Genomic DNA, 17,161 nt, shown 5'->3' with positions numbered 1-17,161 from the left:
CAGGATAATGTCGTGTTTGCCAAATTTATTAGTTTTTGAGGATGTAATTAGTAGCCCCAATAAAGGGGAACCAGTAGATGTAACATGCCGTGATTTCCAAAAGACATTTGATAAGGTGCTACACAAAAGGTTAATAGGCAGAATTATGGTTCATGGAGTTGGTGGTACTATATTAGCTTGGATCGAGGATTGTTAACGAACAGGAAGAAGACAGAGGGCAGAAACAGGCCATTTTTAAGTTGGTGGGCCATGACTAATGGAGTGCCACAGGGATCAATGTTGGGGCCTCAGCTATTTACAATTACTGATTTAGATGAAGAGATAGAGAGTAATGTAACTCAGTTTGCTAATTATACAAAGCTAGGTGGGAAGATAAGATATGGAAAGGACACCGGGAGACTACAAAGATATTTAGTCAGATTAAGTGAATGGCAACAAGATGGCAGATAGAGTATAATGTTGTGAAGTATGAATAGAAAAGCAGAACAATTTTTAAAAAGATGTGAAACTTGGATGTGCTCATACAAGGAACACAGAAAGTTAGCATGCAGTTCTGGCAGGACATTATGGGCTAATAATTTTGATCTTTATTGCAAGGAGATTGGAATAAAGAAGGAATAAAGAAGTCTTGCTACAGCTCTACAGGGCTTTGGTGAGACCGCATCTGGACTACTGTGTGCAGTTTTGGTTTCCATATTGGAGATGGTACAGGTAAAGTTCGCTATATTTGTCACTGGTATGAGGTGGTTGTCCTATGATGAGGGGCTGAGTAAATTGGGCCTACATTCAAAGGAATTATAAGAATGTGAGGGGATCTTATTGAAACATACAAGATCCAAAAGGGCTTGATAGGGTACGCACCGAGAGATTGTTTGCACTGATCGGTGAATCTAAACATGGGGGCGCAAGCTCAGAATAATGTGGACCAATTATTTAGGACTGAGGTATGGAGAAATTGCTTCACCCAAAGGGTTGTGAACCTTTGGAATTCTCTCCCCCAACGATTTTAGATGCTCCATTGTTGAATGTATTTAAGGCTGGGATCGACCTTTTGTTTTCTCAGGGAATCAAGGGATATGTGGAGTGGAAAGAAAGAGGAGTAGATGCCCAAGATGAATCATAACCTTACTGAATGATGGAGCAGGCTGGATGGTGTACATGGTCTCCCCCTGCTCCAATTTCTGTTTTTCTTGTGTTCTAGTTGGGGATGCACTTCATCACCAAGGAAACGAGGCACTCATGCCCTGACAATAGTGGAAAATGATCTACCATGTGATTGTTTGGATTGTAGAAGGACAAAGTTGCAACGTGGTCTGTTTTTGTCTGGGGATTTCTATATTCTCACCAACTTGCCAACAGCAACTTCCAAACCTGTGACATTTACCAGCTAGAAGGGCAAAGGTAGCTGACACAAGGGAACACCGCCACCTGCAAGTTCCTCTCCAAGTCATACACCATCCTGACCTGGAACTATATTGCTGCTCCTTCACTGTTGGTGGGCCAAAATCCTGCAACTTGTTCCCTCGCTGCATTGTGGGTGTACCTATACCAGATAGACTGCAGAGGTTCGAGAAGGTGGCTTACTAATTTTCTTCTCAAGGGAAATTAGGAGCAAGCAACAAATGATGGCCTTGCCAGTGGTGTTCTTATCTCATAAAAGAATAAAAATAATATTCCAATAATCATAGTGCTCACTCGGCTAAATCGCTGGCTTTTAAAGCAGACCAAGCAGGCCAGCAGCACGGTTCGATTCCCGTACCAGCCTCCCCGGAAAGGCGCCTGAATGTGGTGACTAGGGGCTTTTCACAGTAACTTCATTGAAGCCTACTCGTGACAATAAGTGATTTTCATTTCATTTCCACTGCAATTGAGGCTGGGGCAATATTCATTGAAGCGGCCTGTGCAATCAATCAGTAAGCCTATCTCAAATGCCAATAGGACCCTACTTGTTGTTTTCGGACAGAGATGGCCAGACCACACACCAGGATACACTGAACAATAACAGCTGACTGAACAGCATCATGGCGCTAAGTTCCTGTTTCTTTTCTTGGATTGGAGAGAACTCCAGGCTGCACAAATCCAGCCTAAGCAATTGCCACATTAACCTCCACCCATCCCCCTTACCCAAATATCCGATGCTTTACTCTCACCACAGGACCTACCTTCTCTGGCTGGGCTGCCCAATATCGTGTTGGCCAGAGCTGGTTTGGCCACCAAAGTACTATTGAGCATGGGGGACCGGGTGAAATTCATCCCACATTTTGGAACAACGAAAGTAACTGGAAGTTTTTTGTGTAAAACATCAAACCCAGAGAAAGCATGGATTTCTCAACATTTCAGGGAAAATTGCTCTTTATTTATTTCCAAGAACCAGGTCAGAACAAAAGCATGGAATTCTGTGCCTCCGTACAAACCTCGTGCCAATTTCTTTCCATGTGTCCCTCATCACATTTACACCCAGCCCTCTCCTGGCAACGACATAACCTCTGATTCATCATAAGCAAAGCCACTGTCAATCTGCTCGATAAACTAAAATAGCATTCTACATTAATTAGTAGAGAAATTATTTAATGACATTTCAAATATCTAGTTGATCACAACTGAGTTCAGGTTTGACTTTGGCTGCAATTTGTCAGGTAGCTCAAGAAAATGTAACTACAGATTTTTAAAGACAGGTGACAGATGGATTAAAACACCCTAAAGTTAGACAGTGAATATAATGGATAAATCTGAAACTGATTGCCAATTTAAAAAACTACACCCATTTCTATTAATTAGTTACAGGTTTAATTTAGGATATCTCATATGGTGACAATTTGCAGTATCATGCAGTATGTTTCTCTATTACTCTGAGGGATTACTGAACTCCAATAGTGGCCATTTATATATTTGGAGTTTACAGAAATCCGAAGGGTGAAGATAAACTTTGGTCGATACATGATCATATGGTAGTGACTCAGCCTCCCATTATAAACCTACCCGATTTTCCTTGACATTGGGTAGTGTTAAATGGTCTGCTACTGCCCTTATTGTTCTACCTCTGAAGTGAAACTTTACTCCCTCTGACCCCAACAGACAATTTCTTGGCAAAATAATAATGTGTCTCAGAGCTCGCCTACATGTACAACTTATTGGGCTGGATTCTCCATTTGGGAGACTATGTTGGAACCAGTTTACGATCTCCTCAGGTGCGCAAACCAGCAAGTAATTCTGTTTTGCCATGCAAATTCATGCATGGCATGGAATACAAAAGATTCCCGTGGGAATCCCGATATCGAGCTGCCATTTTGAGCGTGCGGTCGGACAGTGAGGCCCACGGCTGGTCATCAACCCCTCCCTCCAACTGCAAAGCAGTCCCAAATGGGATGGGGGTCTCCCTATTATAGGGGTCCCTGTGGAGGTCTCCCTATTACAGCGGTCCCAGGTTGGGGAGTGTGAGTCTCCTTATTAAGGGGTCCCTGTGTGGATTCTCCCTATTACAGTGGCCCCTGGGGGATCTCCCTATTGCAGAGGTCCATGTGGGGGACTGCCCTTATTATAGGAGTCCCCGTAGGGAGCCTCCCTATTACGGGAGTCCATGTGGGACTCTCCCTATTACACGGGTCCCTTGGGTGGGGGGGGGGGGGGGTCCCCTTCTTACAGGGGTCCCCGGATGGGTGTGGGGAGGTCTGGTAGAGAGGGGGTGGGCAGGCAGTGCATTGTGGGGGCGCGGGGTGGCCCTTAGTTGGGTTGGGACGGTATCTACTGGCATGGCCCTGTCATGGTGGATCTCATGGTGGGTCAAGGGGTTAATTGCTTGGGGAGGGGGTGACCTCCTTGGCACATCGCGAGGGCCACCATGTCAGGGCCACGCTGGTAGAGACCACAAGTGATCTGCACCCACGTGATTCCCGGCCACAGGGACCAGAGAATCATGGCAGGCTGGAGTATAGGACGGTTGGCCCACTAAATGGATGTAAATATGTCATTAAGACACATTTGCATTCATTTACATGCTCCCGCTGGCGCAGGTGTGGACCTCAATTCCAGAAGTTGGAGCATCGCGTCCGGGTCGACACCCGACATCGATCCCGATTTTGCCCCGATGCTTCTCCGTCCCATCTGGGAACGTGATCTGGGCATCCTGGGACAGAGAATTCAGGTCATTACGTTTTGCAAAAGTTGAAAAGGATGCATTTAAGAAAGCATTTTTCAATTTTCTCTGATTTGAATCCATGAGCAGAAAGTTAGGTGCAGTTTTTAGAAAACCCTTGCAAATGGGTTGCTCACAAAATAGCACAAAATCAGAACGTTACTCCAGAAACTCAGAAATTCACAAAGCAAAGCAACAAAAAGGTAAATTCCAAAAGTAGTTTCATGATACTCACCCAAACATTGATCTCCACGTCGTTGATAGCCTTGCCTGCATCGACACCTGAATGAACCTCTTGTGTTGATACAGGTTAGTTCCTGATCACAGTTGTGGCTCCCTAATGCACATTCATCGATATCTGTTTCAACGCAAAAAACTCACTTCCATAGTCAAATGAAATCAAAGACATGCATTTCTTTGTTGCCTTTTATAATCAACAGGCATCTCACAATGTTTTGCAGCCAATGAAATACAATACAGTAATTGCTGTAATGTAGGAAACAACTTGCACACAATAAACCCTCATAAAGAAGAAAGAGTTAATGATCAGATAATCTGTTACTGTGATCTTGATTGAGGGATAATACTGGTTCGGACTCCGGTGATAATTCCCCTTCTCTTCCTCGAAACAAGGTTTGTTTATGTCAACGTGAGAGGGCAGACAGGGCCTCAGTTTAACATCTTATCCAAAAGACAGCACGTCAACAGTGCTGCACTCCCCCAACTCTGCACTGGAGACCTTCTCAACACAGATGGCAGTGGGTCAAGAAGGTGTTCCCCACCATCTTCTCAAAAGCAAGTATTGATGGGCAATAAATGCTGGCCTTGCCAGGAATGCTCGAATCCCATGACCGAACAAAATAAATTTGATGACAGGCTGTTTGGTAGGGTGGCTTTTGCACTGGAAGAGGAGGGGAGCAACATGGAAGACAGTAGGAAACAGGAGCAAACTACAGCAGGGGGAGTTGGGCACTGTGCAGGTGCACGTCCCCTAGCTAATGCACAAGGCCCCTTTGCTTCAATAAGGAGTCTGTTACTCAGCTATATCAACTGCTGCAAAGAATGCCTGAGCCTTGAACCAGGGCAAGGACAGGATTGCTACCTTTCTGTGACTATTAAGGCTACCAGGACCTTTATATTTTACGTCACAGGGAGCTCTCTGGTTGCGACAGGTCCGATCCACTCTTGAATCCCTGTAGCTATTGCTACTCCTTCCTGCTTTTAAGCAATTCCTCCCTCTAGATTCTCCTCCAGGCCAACCTGGAATGACAGGAGGTCCTGTTTTTCAGCGGTGGCAGCAAGAGACCCTCCTGCCTGACCAAGGTGGCTTGGACGGGATCGCAGTGGAGGTTAGCAGCCATGGGTCTACAAGTGAAACTGGGCCCAATGCCACAAAAGGGTCAATGACCTCCTGCATTCCGCAAAGGTAAGTGACATGGCGTAGTTACTGCAAAGTGGTATTGAAGATGGTGTTAAGCAATGTAAATGTGGAGAGTATGCCAGGCAGCAGATTGGGGCCTAGGCATCAGCGCCAGATGAAACATATGGAGCAAGAGAGAGTAGCCAAACCCAGCAGGAAAGAAAGGGGAGTAGCAGAGAAAAAGGGGGTGGGAGGGGAGAGAGCATTGGAGAGAAGGGAGGGTGGGGGGGGGGGGGGGGGGGGGCAGGGAGGGAGGACGAGGGAAGGAAAACAATAGAGGGGTGCCAGAATGGAGGAAAGGGGAGGGAACGCAAACTGGGAGGAGAGCACAGGAAACAACAATGACTACAAGCACAGCAAGGTGAAAGAGAGAAAGAAATAACAGGAAGATAGAACGACAGATGACCGAAGCTTAGCCAAATGGACAAAAACAAAATAAACCAAACAAAATATGCAAGTGCCCCTCCACGTGGTTTTCTTTTGCTTGTTTTGTATAAAAAAAGAGAAGGGGGGAGAAATATGTGTTATGAAATTGTTTTTCAATTTTTTTTTAATGTGTGCACATTTGTAAGTATATCATGTATAAAAACCCAATAAAAACATTTTAAAAAAGGATAGTGTCTTAGGCCAAACGATCTTCAGCTGATTCATCAAATGTCTTAAGATCAGAAGTGAGGTTGTTTGCAGATGACTGCACAATGTTCAGCACCAATTGCAACTCCTCAGATAATGAAGCAGTCCATGTGGAAATGCAGCAAGACCTGGACAGTATCCAGGCTTGGGCTGACAAGTGGAAAGTTATTTTCATGCCACACTAGTGCCAAGCAATGACCATCTCCTACAAGAGAGGATCTAACCACCGCCCCTTGACCTTCAATGGCATTACCATCACTGAATCCCCCACAATCAACATCCTGGGGGGTTACCATTAATCAGAAACTGAACTGGACTAGCCACATTAGTACTGTGGCTACCAGAGCAGGTCAAAGGCTAGGAATCCTGCGGCGAGTAACTCACCCCCTGACTCCCCAAACCCTGTCCACCATCTATAAGGCACATGTCAGGAGTGTAATGGTATACTCTCCACATTATTCTCCACTTGCCTGGATGAGTGCAGCTCCTGCAACACTCAAAAAGCTTGACACCATCCAGGACAAAGCAGCCCGCTTGATTGCTCCCCCTTCCACAACATTCAAACCCTTCACAACCGACGAACAGTAACATCCATGTGTACCATCTACAAGATGCAGTAACTCACCAAGTCTCCTTCGGTAGCACCTTCCAAACCCATGAGCGCTACCATAAAGAAATCAAGGGCAACTGATACCTGGGAACACCACCATCTGGAGCTTCCCCTCCACATTACTCAACACCCTGACTTGGAAATATATCGCCGTTCCTTCATTGTCACTGGGTCAAAGACCTGGAATTCCCTCTCTACCAGCACTGTGGTATATCGACACCACAGGGATAGCAGCGGTTCAAGAAGGTTGAGGGTTGCTGATGCCATTCTACAGTAACCTTAATGACTCACATATGGCTTGAGAGCTGCAAACAGACCTAGGATCTTCCTAAAATTCCTGCCCCCAGAAAACACAAGTCCCGATTCATACCCTTTCCCAACCCAACATTTTTTGTTGTTGGTTCATTTCTAAGCTTCAATTACAGTCCTACTTTTTATCTTTTATTTTTCCTTGTTACTGCCCACAAATCAGGTGTGTTTAAACATTTTGTGAAAGGGCTCTATGGCAATGTTCAACTTTCCTTTGGAATTTCTCTTGCTTCGATAGCTGGAAGACAGGGAGGATTTCCGGAGGAGTGATCAGAAGGGGATTAGACTGCATGTGGACAAGGTGACACAGGGCACAATTACTGGTGCATAGAACCCCATGGACCACCGTGATGAGGAAGATTCGGTCAAGGTTGTGATCAAGCCTTAATGTTGCCATTTTAATCCAGCTGAAGAAAATTTGTTTTGAAAGGTTGGAAGTTGAAAGGGCACAACACGCATGTGTGCACACCTGCATGCCAACCCTGGGAGTCTGTAATTAGGCATCATGCAGCTAATTTGAGCTAAAATAACTTGACATCACCTGGAGTAATAATTAGTATTGTGCATAACACAGTATCAAAAGAAGGAAACAAGTAACCTGCTTTACACCTCTGCCGACTGAAAAACCAGGCAGGCTGCCAATTTGCTCTAGCCCATTTTAACCACCGCCCTAGATCCATTCTTCTTCTTACCTACGTGATGAGAAAGATTTATAAATTTATCTTGCATTTATGAGGAATGCTCCATGTGTTATGAGAATGCATAACATACAAAGAATCTCATTTCGAGCTGCTTTAGGACTTGGCATGTTGCGACAGCCGATCCTTTGTGTGAAGAAATATTTTTGTTTGTCCTTGAGAAACATGGTGTTTTTGGCCATTGTTTCTTGGGCAGATTCTTTTATCCATCCCCATCCATTTTAGCCTTCCTCATCCATTCCCAGATCCCACAGGTGGTGAATTATACATCGAGTGTGCTTAACCACTTACTGCTAGGAATGGCATCCTTGCGCCACATTTGGCAAACTCTCTGCACACAACTGCATTTTTGTATAGCCACACCTCAAACAGGGGTTTGGGTGCTGTACCACTGTTTCACATGCCCTTAGAATTTGACTTGGGCTTCCGCAGTTTAACTTGAAATGCTTGAAATAAACACTTCTCCCTATATGCAGACATTTAACTTTAAGTAAAAATGTTGATTTGATTCAGATGTGACTGCTAGAATTCTATTTTTCCCATCAAACTGTCCAAAGGCAATGTTGCCGAACCAATTGTGATGGTTATTCAAGTAAACTGGATCAGAAATTTTGGGCTGTGACTACATTGTGCCACTGACATTTATCCCGGCAAAGTGGCAGAAAACCTTGAATTGCGTTGCAAATGTCAATCCTTAAGTTACATAAGAAATACACTATCTGAGCTTCGTGAATTCCTGAAAAACAAAACCACCGACTGAATCACTCTCTATAATTCCAGTTGTCCTGCCAAAAGTCACTTGTTGGCTTATGTTTCAGTAAATGACTGAGTCATGATTACTTTTAGACAGTATATAATAGACGTATTGAGCATAGGTTAACAGGCTCTAAATTGTTTTTTGCTCATTTCAGGCTGACTTCCAATGAATGATCAGAACCGAGACTTTAAGTGAAGATGTGAGACAATGGTTATTGATGTAGGGCCACATGATGCAGACAGAATAGAGTATGAGAAAAACCTATCCAGATCACTGCGCTGGCTTCTTGCATATGGCATGTGTAATTTCCTTGTCTTGGATACTATCCAAGACATTTACCGGTAATCTTCTGCTTCGAAACTCACAAATGAAAATTCAAGGAAGGTAATTCTGTGCTAAAGGATTCCTTCAGCTCCCAACTTAACCTCACAATACCTGAAATAATCAATTTAACATTACACTCTACATTCTGAACTTTAACTAAGCACATTCAACAGTTCACGTTTCCAATGCCCAACCGGGTATGAACAATTGTGTCCCACAAACATTTGTGCCTCTATGCAATCTTCGAGCCTGTTCCTAATCATATAATTATTTACCTTTCCTTCTAAAGAATAAACTGACACAGTTCGCACTAGTTTTGCTGAAAGTATTTTCTATATCTCGAATATTATCTGGGGGAAACCTTTAACATTTCTAAACGTGCTCGAGTCTTGTTAATTTTGGGCGTGTAAAGTAAAAACAAAGATAACGTAAGGAGAAAAGGAAGCTAAAATGATGCAGTTTGATCTTAGGCAGCTGGACATAATAACATAAGAACTAGGAGCAGGAGTAGGCCATCTGGCCCCTCGAGCCTGCTCCGCCATTTAATGAGATCACGGCTGATCTTTTGTGGACTCAGCTCCACTTTCCGGCCCGAACACCATAATCCTTAATCACTTTATTCTTCAAAAAACTATCTAACTTTATCTTAAAAACATTTAATGAAGGAGTCTCAACTGCTTCACTGGGCAAGGAATTCCATAGATTCACAACCCTTTGGGTGAAGAAATTCCTCCTAAACTCAGTCCTAAATCTACTTCCCCTTATTTTGAGGCTATGCCCCCTAGTTCTGCCTTCAACCGCCAGTGGAAACAACCTGCCCACATCTATCCTATCTATTCCCTTCATAATTTTATATGTTTCTATAAGAACCCCCGCATCTTTCTAAATTCCAACGAGTACAGTCCCAGTCTACTCAACCTCTCCTCGTAATCCAACCCCCTCAACTCTGGGATTAACCTAGTGAATCTCATCTGCACACCCTCCAGCGCCAGTACATCCTTTCTCAGGTAAGGAGACCAAAACTGAACACAATACTCCAGGTGTGACCTCACTAACACCTCGTACAATTGCAGCATAACCTCCCTAGTCTTAAACTCCATCCCTCTAGCAATGAAGGACGCTGTGATGATAGGGGTCACCTCTGAGTGTAAATTGGTGTTGTAGATTAGCTGCCCATTATGGAAACCACTTGATCTGCAATACCAGCTTGAAATGAAATGAAATGAAAATTGCTTATTGTCACGAGTAAGCTTCAAATGAAGTTACTGTGAAAAGCCCCTAGTCGCCACATTCCGGCGCCTGTTCGGGGAGGCTGTTACGGCTGTTGTTGACTTTAGGTGTCAAGTTAATGATTTACCCATAAGTAGTAGTCTGGGATGTGATGAAAACACCTGCGTATCTGAAGCAGAAAGCTGTGTTGGAGAATGATTGCAGTTTCCAGAAGGACATTTAAAAAAAATCATTTTTGAGGCAATAAGTGTGTATGAAAGAAGATAACTTTACATTTCAGTACCATGTTATTGGTCCATCATAAAACATTCTGGAGTGTGGTTCAGATTTATGTTCTGATGTCTGGCATCATGCTGAATCGCACGTTCAATTATGAAGGATTAAAGTTTATATCAGGAGCAGTGTTTACTTCTGAGATGGTGAGAAGATGGATGGATGACATAAATTAAAAAGACAGGCTGCATGTTGCTTGCCGGAAAATCATCAGCAACGGTTTAGACGTTAGTGCTAAGTTTTCCAATTGCACAGCTAAGTGTACTTTCCTCAGGGCCAGGCTCTGGGAATTTACTTCACTGGCTCCCTGCTCCAGTTCCCATCTCAGGGTGTGTCTCGAGGGTCTCTTTACCCTGACAGGAACAGTGCGTGTCCTCCTTTCTTCTCATTAATACGCTCTCTGTTCCTTGCCTCACTAGCACATGGCACCGGTAGCACGATATCAGAAACCCCGCAAACCCTCTCTCTTTCTTGCCTGTTGTTCCATTTCTTGTCCTTTTGCATCTCTCCAAGTTTGTCAAGGTCTGCAGCAGCTTCTGCACAATGAGTGTAACTCTGCTTTAAGAAGGGCAGACTGCCTTTAAGAGGTCCAGGTCACCTGTCCATCATGTTAGCAATGCATGTTACTGGGCTCCCTGTTGATTGTGCAGCTAGCCAGCAGCATGTCCTGTGCTGGTCTGCACGCTGAAATCATTCAGATGAGGAGGCAGCATTTGCATGCAGGCCACTTCAATGGAGCTGGGTGTGGGGATGATGCTTGCATTGCTATTTTTTTTGTTTAATGGGGCAGCAAGTTGTATTGTATCATTCAGCAGAATCACCAATTTTAGAGGGTTCACTTGAGAGAGTAGCAGCAGTATATTTTGTTTAAGGGCCTAACAGGTGTTTAATCTTTAATTTGTTTTTAAATTTTCCTTTTAAATCTTTTTGGGAATTCAAATCCGAGGGGATGGAAGTTTGGGCAGTTGCAGGGTCCTCCTGTAGGATGTGGGAGGCAATGGACACCACTGGTGTCCCGACAGACTACACCTGCGATAAGTGCACCCAACTGCAGCTCCTCGGAGACTGCGTTAGGGAACTGGAGCTGAATCTGTATGAACTTCTGATCATCCGGGATGTGGAGATGCCGGCGTTGGACTGGGGCGAGCACAGTAAGAAGTCTTACAACACCAGGTTAAAGTCCAACAGGTTTGTTTCAAACACGAGCTTTCGGAGCGCAGCTCCTTCCTCCGGTGAATGGCGAGGTATGTTCCAGAAACATTTATATAGACAAAGTCAGAGATGCTGGACAATGCTTGGAATGCGAGCATTTGCAGGTAATCAAATCATTACAGATCCAGGGAGAGGGATAATCACAGGTTAAAGAGGTGTGAATTGTCTCAAGCCAGAACAGTTGGTAGGATTTTGCAAGTCCAGGCCAGATGGTGGGAGGGTGGATGTAATGCGACATGAATCCAAGATCCCTGTTGAGGCTGCACTCATGCGTGCGGAACTTAGCTATAGGTTTTTGCTCGGCAATTCTGCGTTGTCGCGTGTCCTGAAGACCGCCTTGGAGAACGCTTACCTGGATATCAGAGGCTGAATGCCCTTGACTGCTGACGTGTTCCCCGACTGGAAGGGAATATTCCTGCCTGGTGATTGTCGCACGATGCACGTTCATTCGTTGTCGCAGTGTCTGCATGGTCTCGCCAATGTACCACGCTTCGGGACATCCTTTCCTGCAGCGTAAGAGGTAGACTACATTGGTCGAGTCGTACGAGTATGTGCCGCGTACCTGGTGGGTGGTGTTACCACGTGTAATGGTGGTGCCCATGTCGATGATCTGGCATGTCTTGCAGAGATTGCTCTGGCAGGGCTGTGTGGTGTTGTGGTCGCTGTTCTGAAGGCTGGGTAATTTGCTGCAAACAATGGTTTGTTTGAGGTTGCGCGGTTGTTTGAAGGCCAGTAGTGGGGGTGTGGGGATGACCTTGGCAAGATGTTCACCTTCATTGATGATGTGTTGAAGGCTGCGAAGAAGATGTCATAGTTTCTCCGCCCCAGGAAAGTACTGAATGACGAAGGGTACTCTGTCAGTGGTGTCCCGTGTTTGTCTTCTGAGGAGGTTGGTGCGGTTTTTTGCTGTGGCAGTCTTCAGGACTTCAGTCTGAAGGCGGTCTTCAGGACACGCGACAACGCAGAATTGCCGAGCAAAAACTTATAGCTACGTTCCGCACGCACGAGTGCGGCCTCAACAGGGATCTTGGATTCATGTCGCATTACATCCATCTCCCACCATCTGGCCTGGACTTGCAAAATCCTACCAACTGTTCTGGCTTGAGACAATTCACAACTCTTTAACTTGTGATTATCCCTCTCCCTGGATCTGTAATGATTTGATTACCTGCAAATGCTTGCATTCCAAGCATTGTCCAGCATCTCTGACTTTGTCTATATAAATGTTTCTGGAACATACCTCACCATTCACCTGAGGAAGGAGCTGCGCTCCGAAAGCTCATGTTTGAAACAAACCTGTTTGACTTTAACCTGGTGTTGTAAGACTTCTTACTGTGATCATCCGGGAGACACAGGGGGTGATAGAAAGGAGTTTCAGGGAGGTAGCCACACCTAGGGTTCTGGACAAGAGTAGCTGGTTTACAGTCAGAGGAAGGAAAGGGAACAGGCAGAGAGTCCACAGTCCCCTGTGGCCATTCCCCTTCAAAACAAGTAGGGGGTTGGAGGCTGTTGGTGGGGGGTGGCTACCAGGGGAAGGCCCTAGCGGCCAGGTCTCTGGTACTGAGCCTGGATCTGTGGCTCAGAAGGGAAGGGGGGAGAATAGAAAAGTGATAGTGATAGGAGACTCAATGGTTAGGGGAGTGGATGGGAGATTCTGTGGTTGCAAACGAGACTCCTGGATGGTATGTTGCCTCCCGGGTGCTAGGGTCAGGGATGTCTTGGATCGAGTCTACAGGATTCTTAAGGGGGAGATTGAGCAACCAGAAGTCATGGTGCACATAGGAACCAACAACACAGCTAAGAAAAGGGATGAGGATCTAAAAAGTGATTTTAGGGAATTAGGATGGAAGCTAAAAAGCAGGACGTGCAGAGTAGTAATCTCAGGATTGCTACCGGTGCCATGTGCTAGTGAGGCAAGGAACAGAGAACGTGTGCAGCTGAACACGTGGCTATAGGGATGGTGTGGGGGCGAAGGCTTCAGATATGTAGATCATTGGGATACCTTCTGGGGAAGGTGGGACCTGAGCATGAAGGATGGGTTGCACCTAAACTAAAAGGGCACAGATATCCTGGGTGGGAGGTTTGCTAGAGCTCTTCAGGAGGGTTTAAACTAGTTTGGCAGGGGGGTGGGAACCAGAGCTATGGATCAGAGGTTAGGGTAGCTGTTGAACAGGTAGAAATAGTATGCAGCGAGTCTGTGAGGAAGGATAGACAGTAAATAGGGCAAAGTTGCACTCAGTGGGATGGGTTGAAGTGTGTCAGTTTCAATGCAAGGAGTATCAAGAATAAGGGAGATGAACTTAGAGCATGGATCAGTACTTGGAATTATGATGTTGTGGCCATTACGGAGACATGGATTTCACTGGGGCAGGAATGGTTGTTAAATATTCCGGGGTTTAGATGTTTTAAGAAGAATCATGAGGGAGGTAAAAGAGGAGGAGGAGTGGCATTGTTAATTAGGGAGTGCATCACAGCTGCAGAAAAGGAGGTCGTTGAGGAGGGTTTGTCTACTGAGTATGGATGGAAGTCAGAAACAAGAAAAGAGCAGTCACTTGATTGGGAGTTTTCTATAGACCCTCCAATAGCAGCTGAGAGATAGAGGAACAGATTGGGCGGCAGATCTTAGATAGGTGCAGAAGTAACTGAGTTGTTGTCATGGGTGACTTCAACATCCCTAACATTGATTGGAACCTTCTTAGTGCAAATGGTTTGGGTGGAGCATGTTTTTTCCGGTGTGTCCAGGAAGGAATCCTGACTCAATATGTAGATAGCCGACTAGGGGGAGGCCATACTGGATTTGGTGCTTGGCAATGAACCAGGCCAGATGTCAGATGTCTCCATGGGAGAGCATTTCGGTGACAGTGACAACACCTTGACCTTTACCATAGTCATGGAGAGGGATAGGAACACACAGTATAGGAAGGTATTTAATTGGGGGAGGGGAAATTATACTGCTACTAGACAGGAGCTGAGGAACATAAAGTGAGATCAGATGTTCTTAGGAAAATGCACGACAATAATGTGGGGTTGCTTAAGGAGCACTTGCTGCGAGTGCTGGATTGTTTTGTCTCACTGAGGCAAGGAAGGAATGGGAAGGTGAAGGAGTCTTGGATGACAAGAGAAATGGAGCTTCTAGTCAAGAGGAAGAAGGAAACTTACGTAAGGTTGAGGAAGCAAGGATCTGGCACGGCTCTGAAGGGTTACAAGGTAGCCAGGAAGGAACTCAAAAATGGACTGAGGAGAGCTAGAAGGGGGCATGAAAAAGCCCTGGCGGGAAGGATTAGGGAAAACCCCAAGGCGTTCTACGCTTATGTGAGAAATAAGAGGATGATCAGAGTGAGAGTTGGGCCGATCAGGGATAGTGGGGGGAACTTGCGCCGAGAGTCTAAGGAGGCAGGGGAGGCCTAAAATGAATATTTTGCTTCAGTATTCAGTAGAAAGAGGGACCTTGTTGCTCGTGAGAACAGCGTGAACCAGGTTAATAGGCTCAAACAGATTGATATTAAGGAGGATGTGCTAGAAATTTTGAAAAGCATCAGGATAGATAAGTCTCCTGGGCCAGACTGGATATACCCAAGGTTACTATTGGAAGCGAGGGAGGAGATTGCTGCACCGATGGCAATGATCTTTGCGCCCTCACTCTCCACTGGAGTAGTATCGGATGATTGGAGAGCGACGAATGTTGTTCCACTGTTCAATAAAGGGAATAGGGAAATCTGTGTGAGTCACAGACCCATCAGTCTTTCGGCTGTCGTGAGCAAAATACTGGAAAGGATCCAGAGCGATAGAGGCCGGGATTCTCCGATCCCCTGCCGGGTCGGAGAATCACTGGGTGGGGTGCGAGAATTGCGCCATGTCGGCGCGCCGATTCTCCGGCGCCCGTGAGATCACCGCCACGCTGGTCGGGTGCTGTTGACAGTGGCCCCCCCGGTGATTCTCCGCGCCTCAACGGGCCACATACCCGCCGAGTTTGGCCGAGTCCCGCCGGCATAGGTTACGTATGGTCCTGCCCGGCAGGACCACGGAGTGCTAGCTGCGGGGGGCATCCTGGTGGGGGTGGGGGTTCAGACTCCATGGGGGTGGGGGCCTCTACAATGGCCTGGCCCACAATCAGGGCCTACCGATCGACGGGCGGGCTACTTCTGTGAGGGGCTAATGTTCCTCTGCGCCGGGCCCCTGAAGGGCTCTGCCATATTGCCCGGGGGCTGGTGCGGAAACGGAGACCGACGCGCAAGCGCAAAGTCGCGCCTGCCGTGGCGTGCATGCACAAACACGCGCTGGTCGTGGCGCACCGGCTGGAGCAGCGGACATCACCCCAGCGCCGTATTAACCCCCTGGGAAGGGGTGAATACCTGGGCCCGGAGGCCCGTTGACGCCAGAGTGGCTTACGCCGCTTTTGATGCCGGCGTCGGAACTTGGCCGCGGGATCGGAGAATCCTAGCCAGAATTTATGATTGTTTAGAAAAAACATAGTTTGATTAAAGATAGTCAGCATGGCTTTGTGGGGGGCAGGTCATCCCTCACAAGCCTCATTGGGCTTTGAGATTTGGCAAGACACATTGATGAAGGTCAGGCAGTGGATGTGGTGTATACGGATTTCAGTAAGGCATTTAGAACATAGAACATTACAGCGCAGTACAGGCCCTTTGGCCCACGATGTTGCACCGTCCTGTGAAACCCTTCTAAAGTTAGGGGGCATGGGATACAGGGAAATGTGGCTGCCTGGATACAGAATTGGCTGAAAGAAGACAACGAGTGGTAGTGGCTGAAAAGTATTCTGCCTGGAGGTCGGTGACCAGTAGTGTCCTGCAAGGATCTGTTCTGGGACCTCTGCTCTTTGGTTTTTATAAATGACTTGGATGAGGAAGCAGAAGGGTGGGTTAATAAGTTGCCGATGACACAAAGGTCTGTGAAGTTGTAGATAGTGTTGAGGCCTGTTGCAGGTTACAACATGACATTGACAGGATGTAGAGCTGGGCTGAGATGTGGCCGATGCAGTTCAACCTGGATAAATGTGAAGTGATTCAGTTTGGAAGGTCGAATTTAAATACAGGGTTAAAGGCAAGATTCTTGGAAGTGTGGAGGAACAGACAGATCTTGGGGTCCATGTACATAGATCCCTCAAAGTTGCCACCCAGATTAATAGGGTTGTTAAGACGAAAAGTATGTTGGTTTTCATTAACAGGGGGATTGACTTTTAAGAGCGTGAGGTTTTGCTGCAGCTTTATAAAACCCTGGTTCGACCACACTTGGAATATTGCGCCAGTTCTGGTCGCCTCATTATAGGAAGGATGTGGATGCTTTGGAGAGGGTGCAGAGGAGATTTACCAGGATGCTGCCTGGACTGGAGGGCATGTCTTATGAAGAAAGGTTGAGGGAGCTCGAGCTTTTCTCATTGGAGCAAAGAAGGCAGAGAGTTGACTTGATAGAGGCGTACAAGATGATGAGAGGCATGGATAGAGTAGATAGCCAGAGACTTTTCCCCAGGGCGGAAATGTCTGTGACATAATTTTAAAGGGATTGGAGGAAGGTATAGGGGAGATGTCAGAGGTAGGTTCTTTAC

General features: G+C 46.1%; 1 protein-coding gene across 1 annotated transcript in view; it reads right to left on the bottom strand.

Annotated features, from left to right (window-relative positions):
• LOC119972550 (EGF-containing fibulin-like extracellular matrix protein 1) overlaps positions 1 to 17,161 on the bottom strand; it is a 126,044-nt gene that overhangs the window by 31,799 nt on the left and 77,084 nt on the right. The window contains 1 exon segment of the mRNA XM_038809434.1: positions 4,368 to 4,490. Within this exon segment, the coding sequence (XP_038665362.1) occupies positions 4,368 to 4,490 (123 nt within the window).

Source organism: Scyliorhinus canicula, chromosome 1, assembly GCF_902713615.1.
Source record: "Scyliorhinus canicula chromosome 1, sScyCan1.1, whole genome shotgun sequence".
In the NCBI taxonomy this organism is placed as follows: domain Eukaryota; kingdom Metazoa; phylum Chordata; class Chondrichthyes; order Carcharhiniformes; family Scyliorhinidae; genus Scyliorhinus; species Scyliorhinus canicula.
Note: the sequence above shows the minus strand (reverse complement) of the source record. Positions and strands in the feature narration are given on the sequence as shown.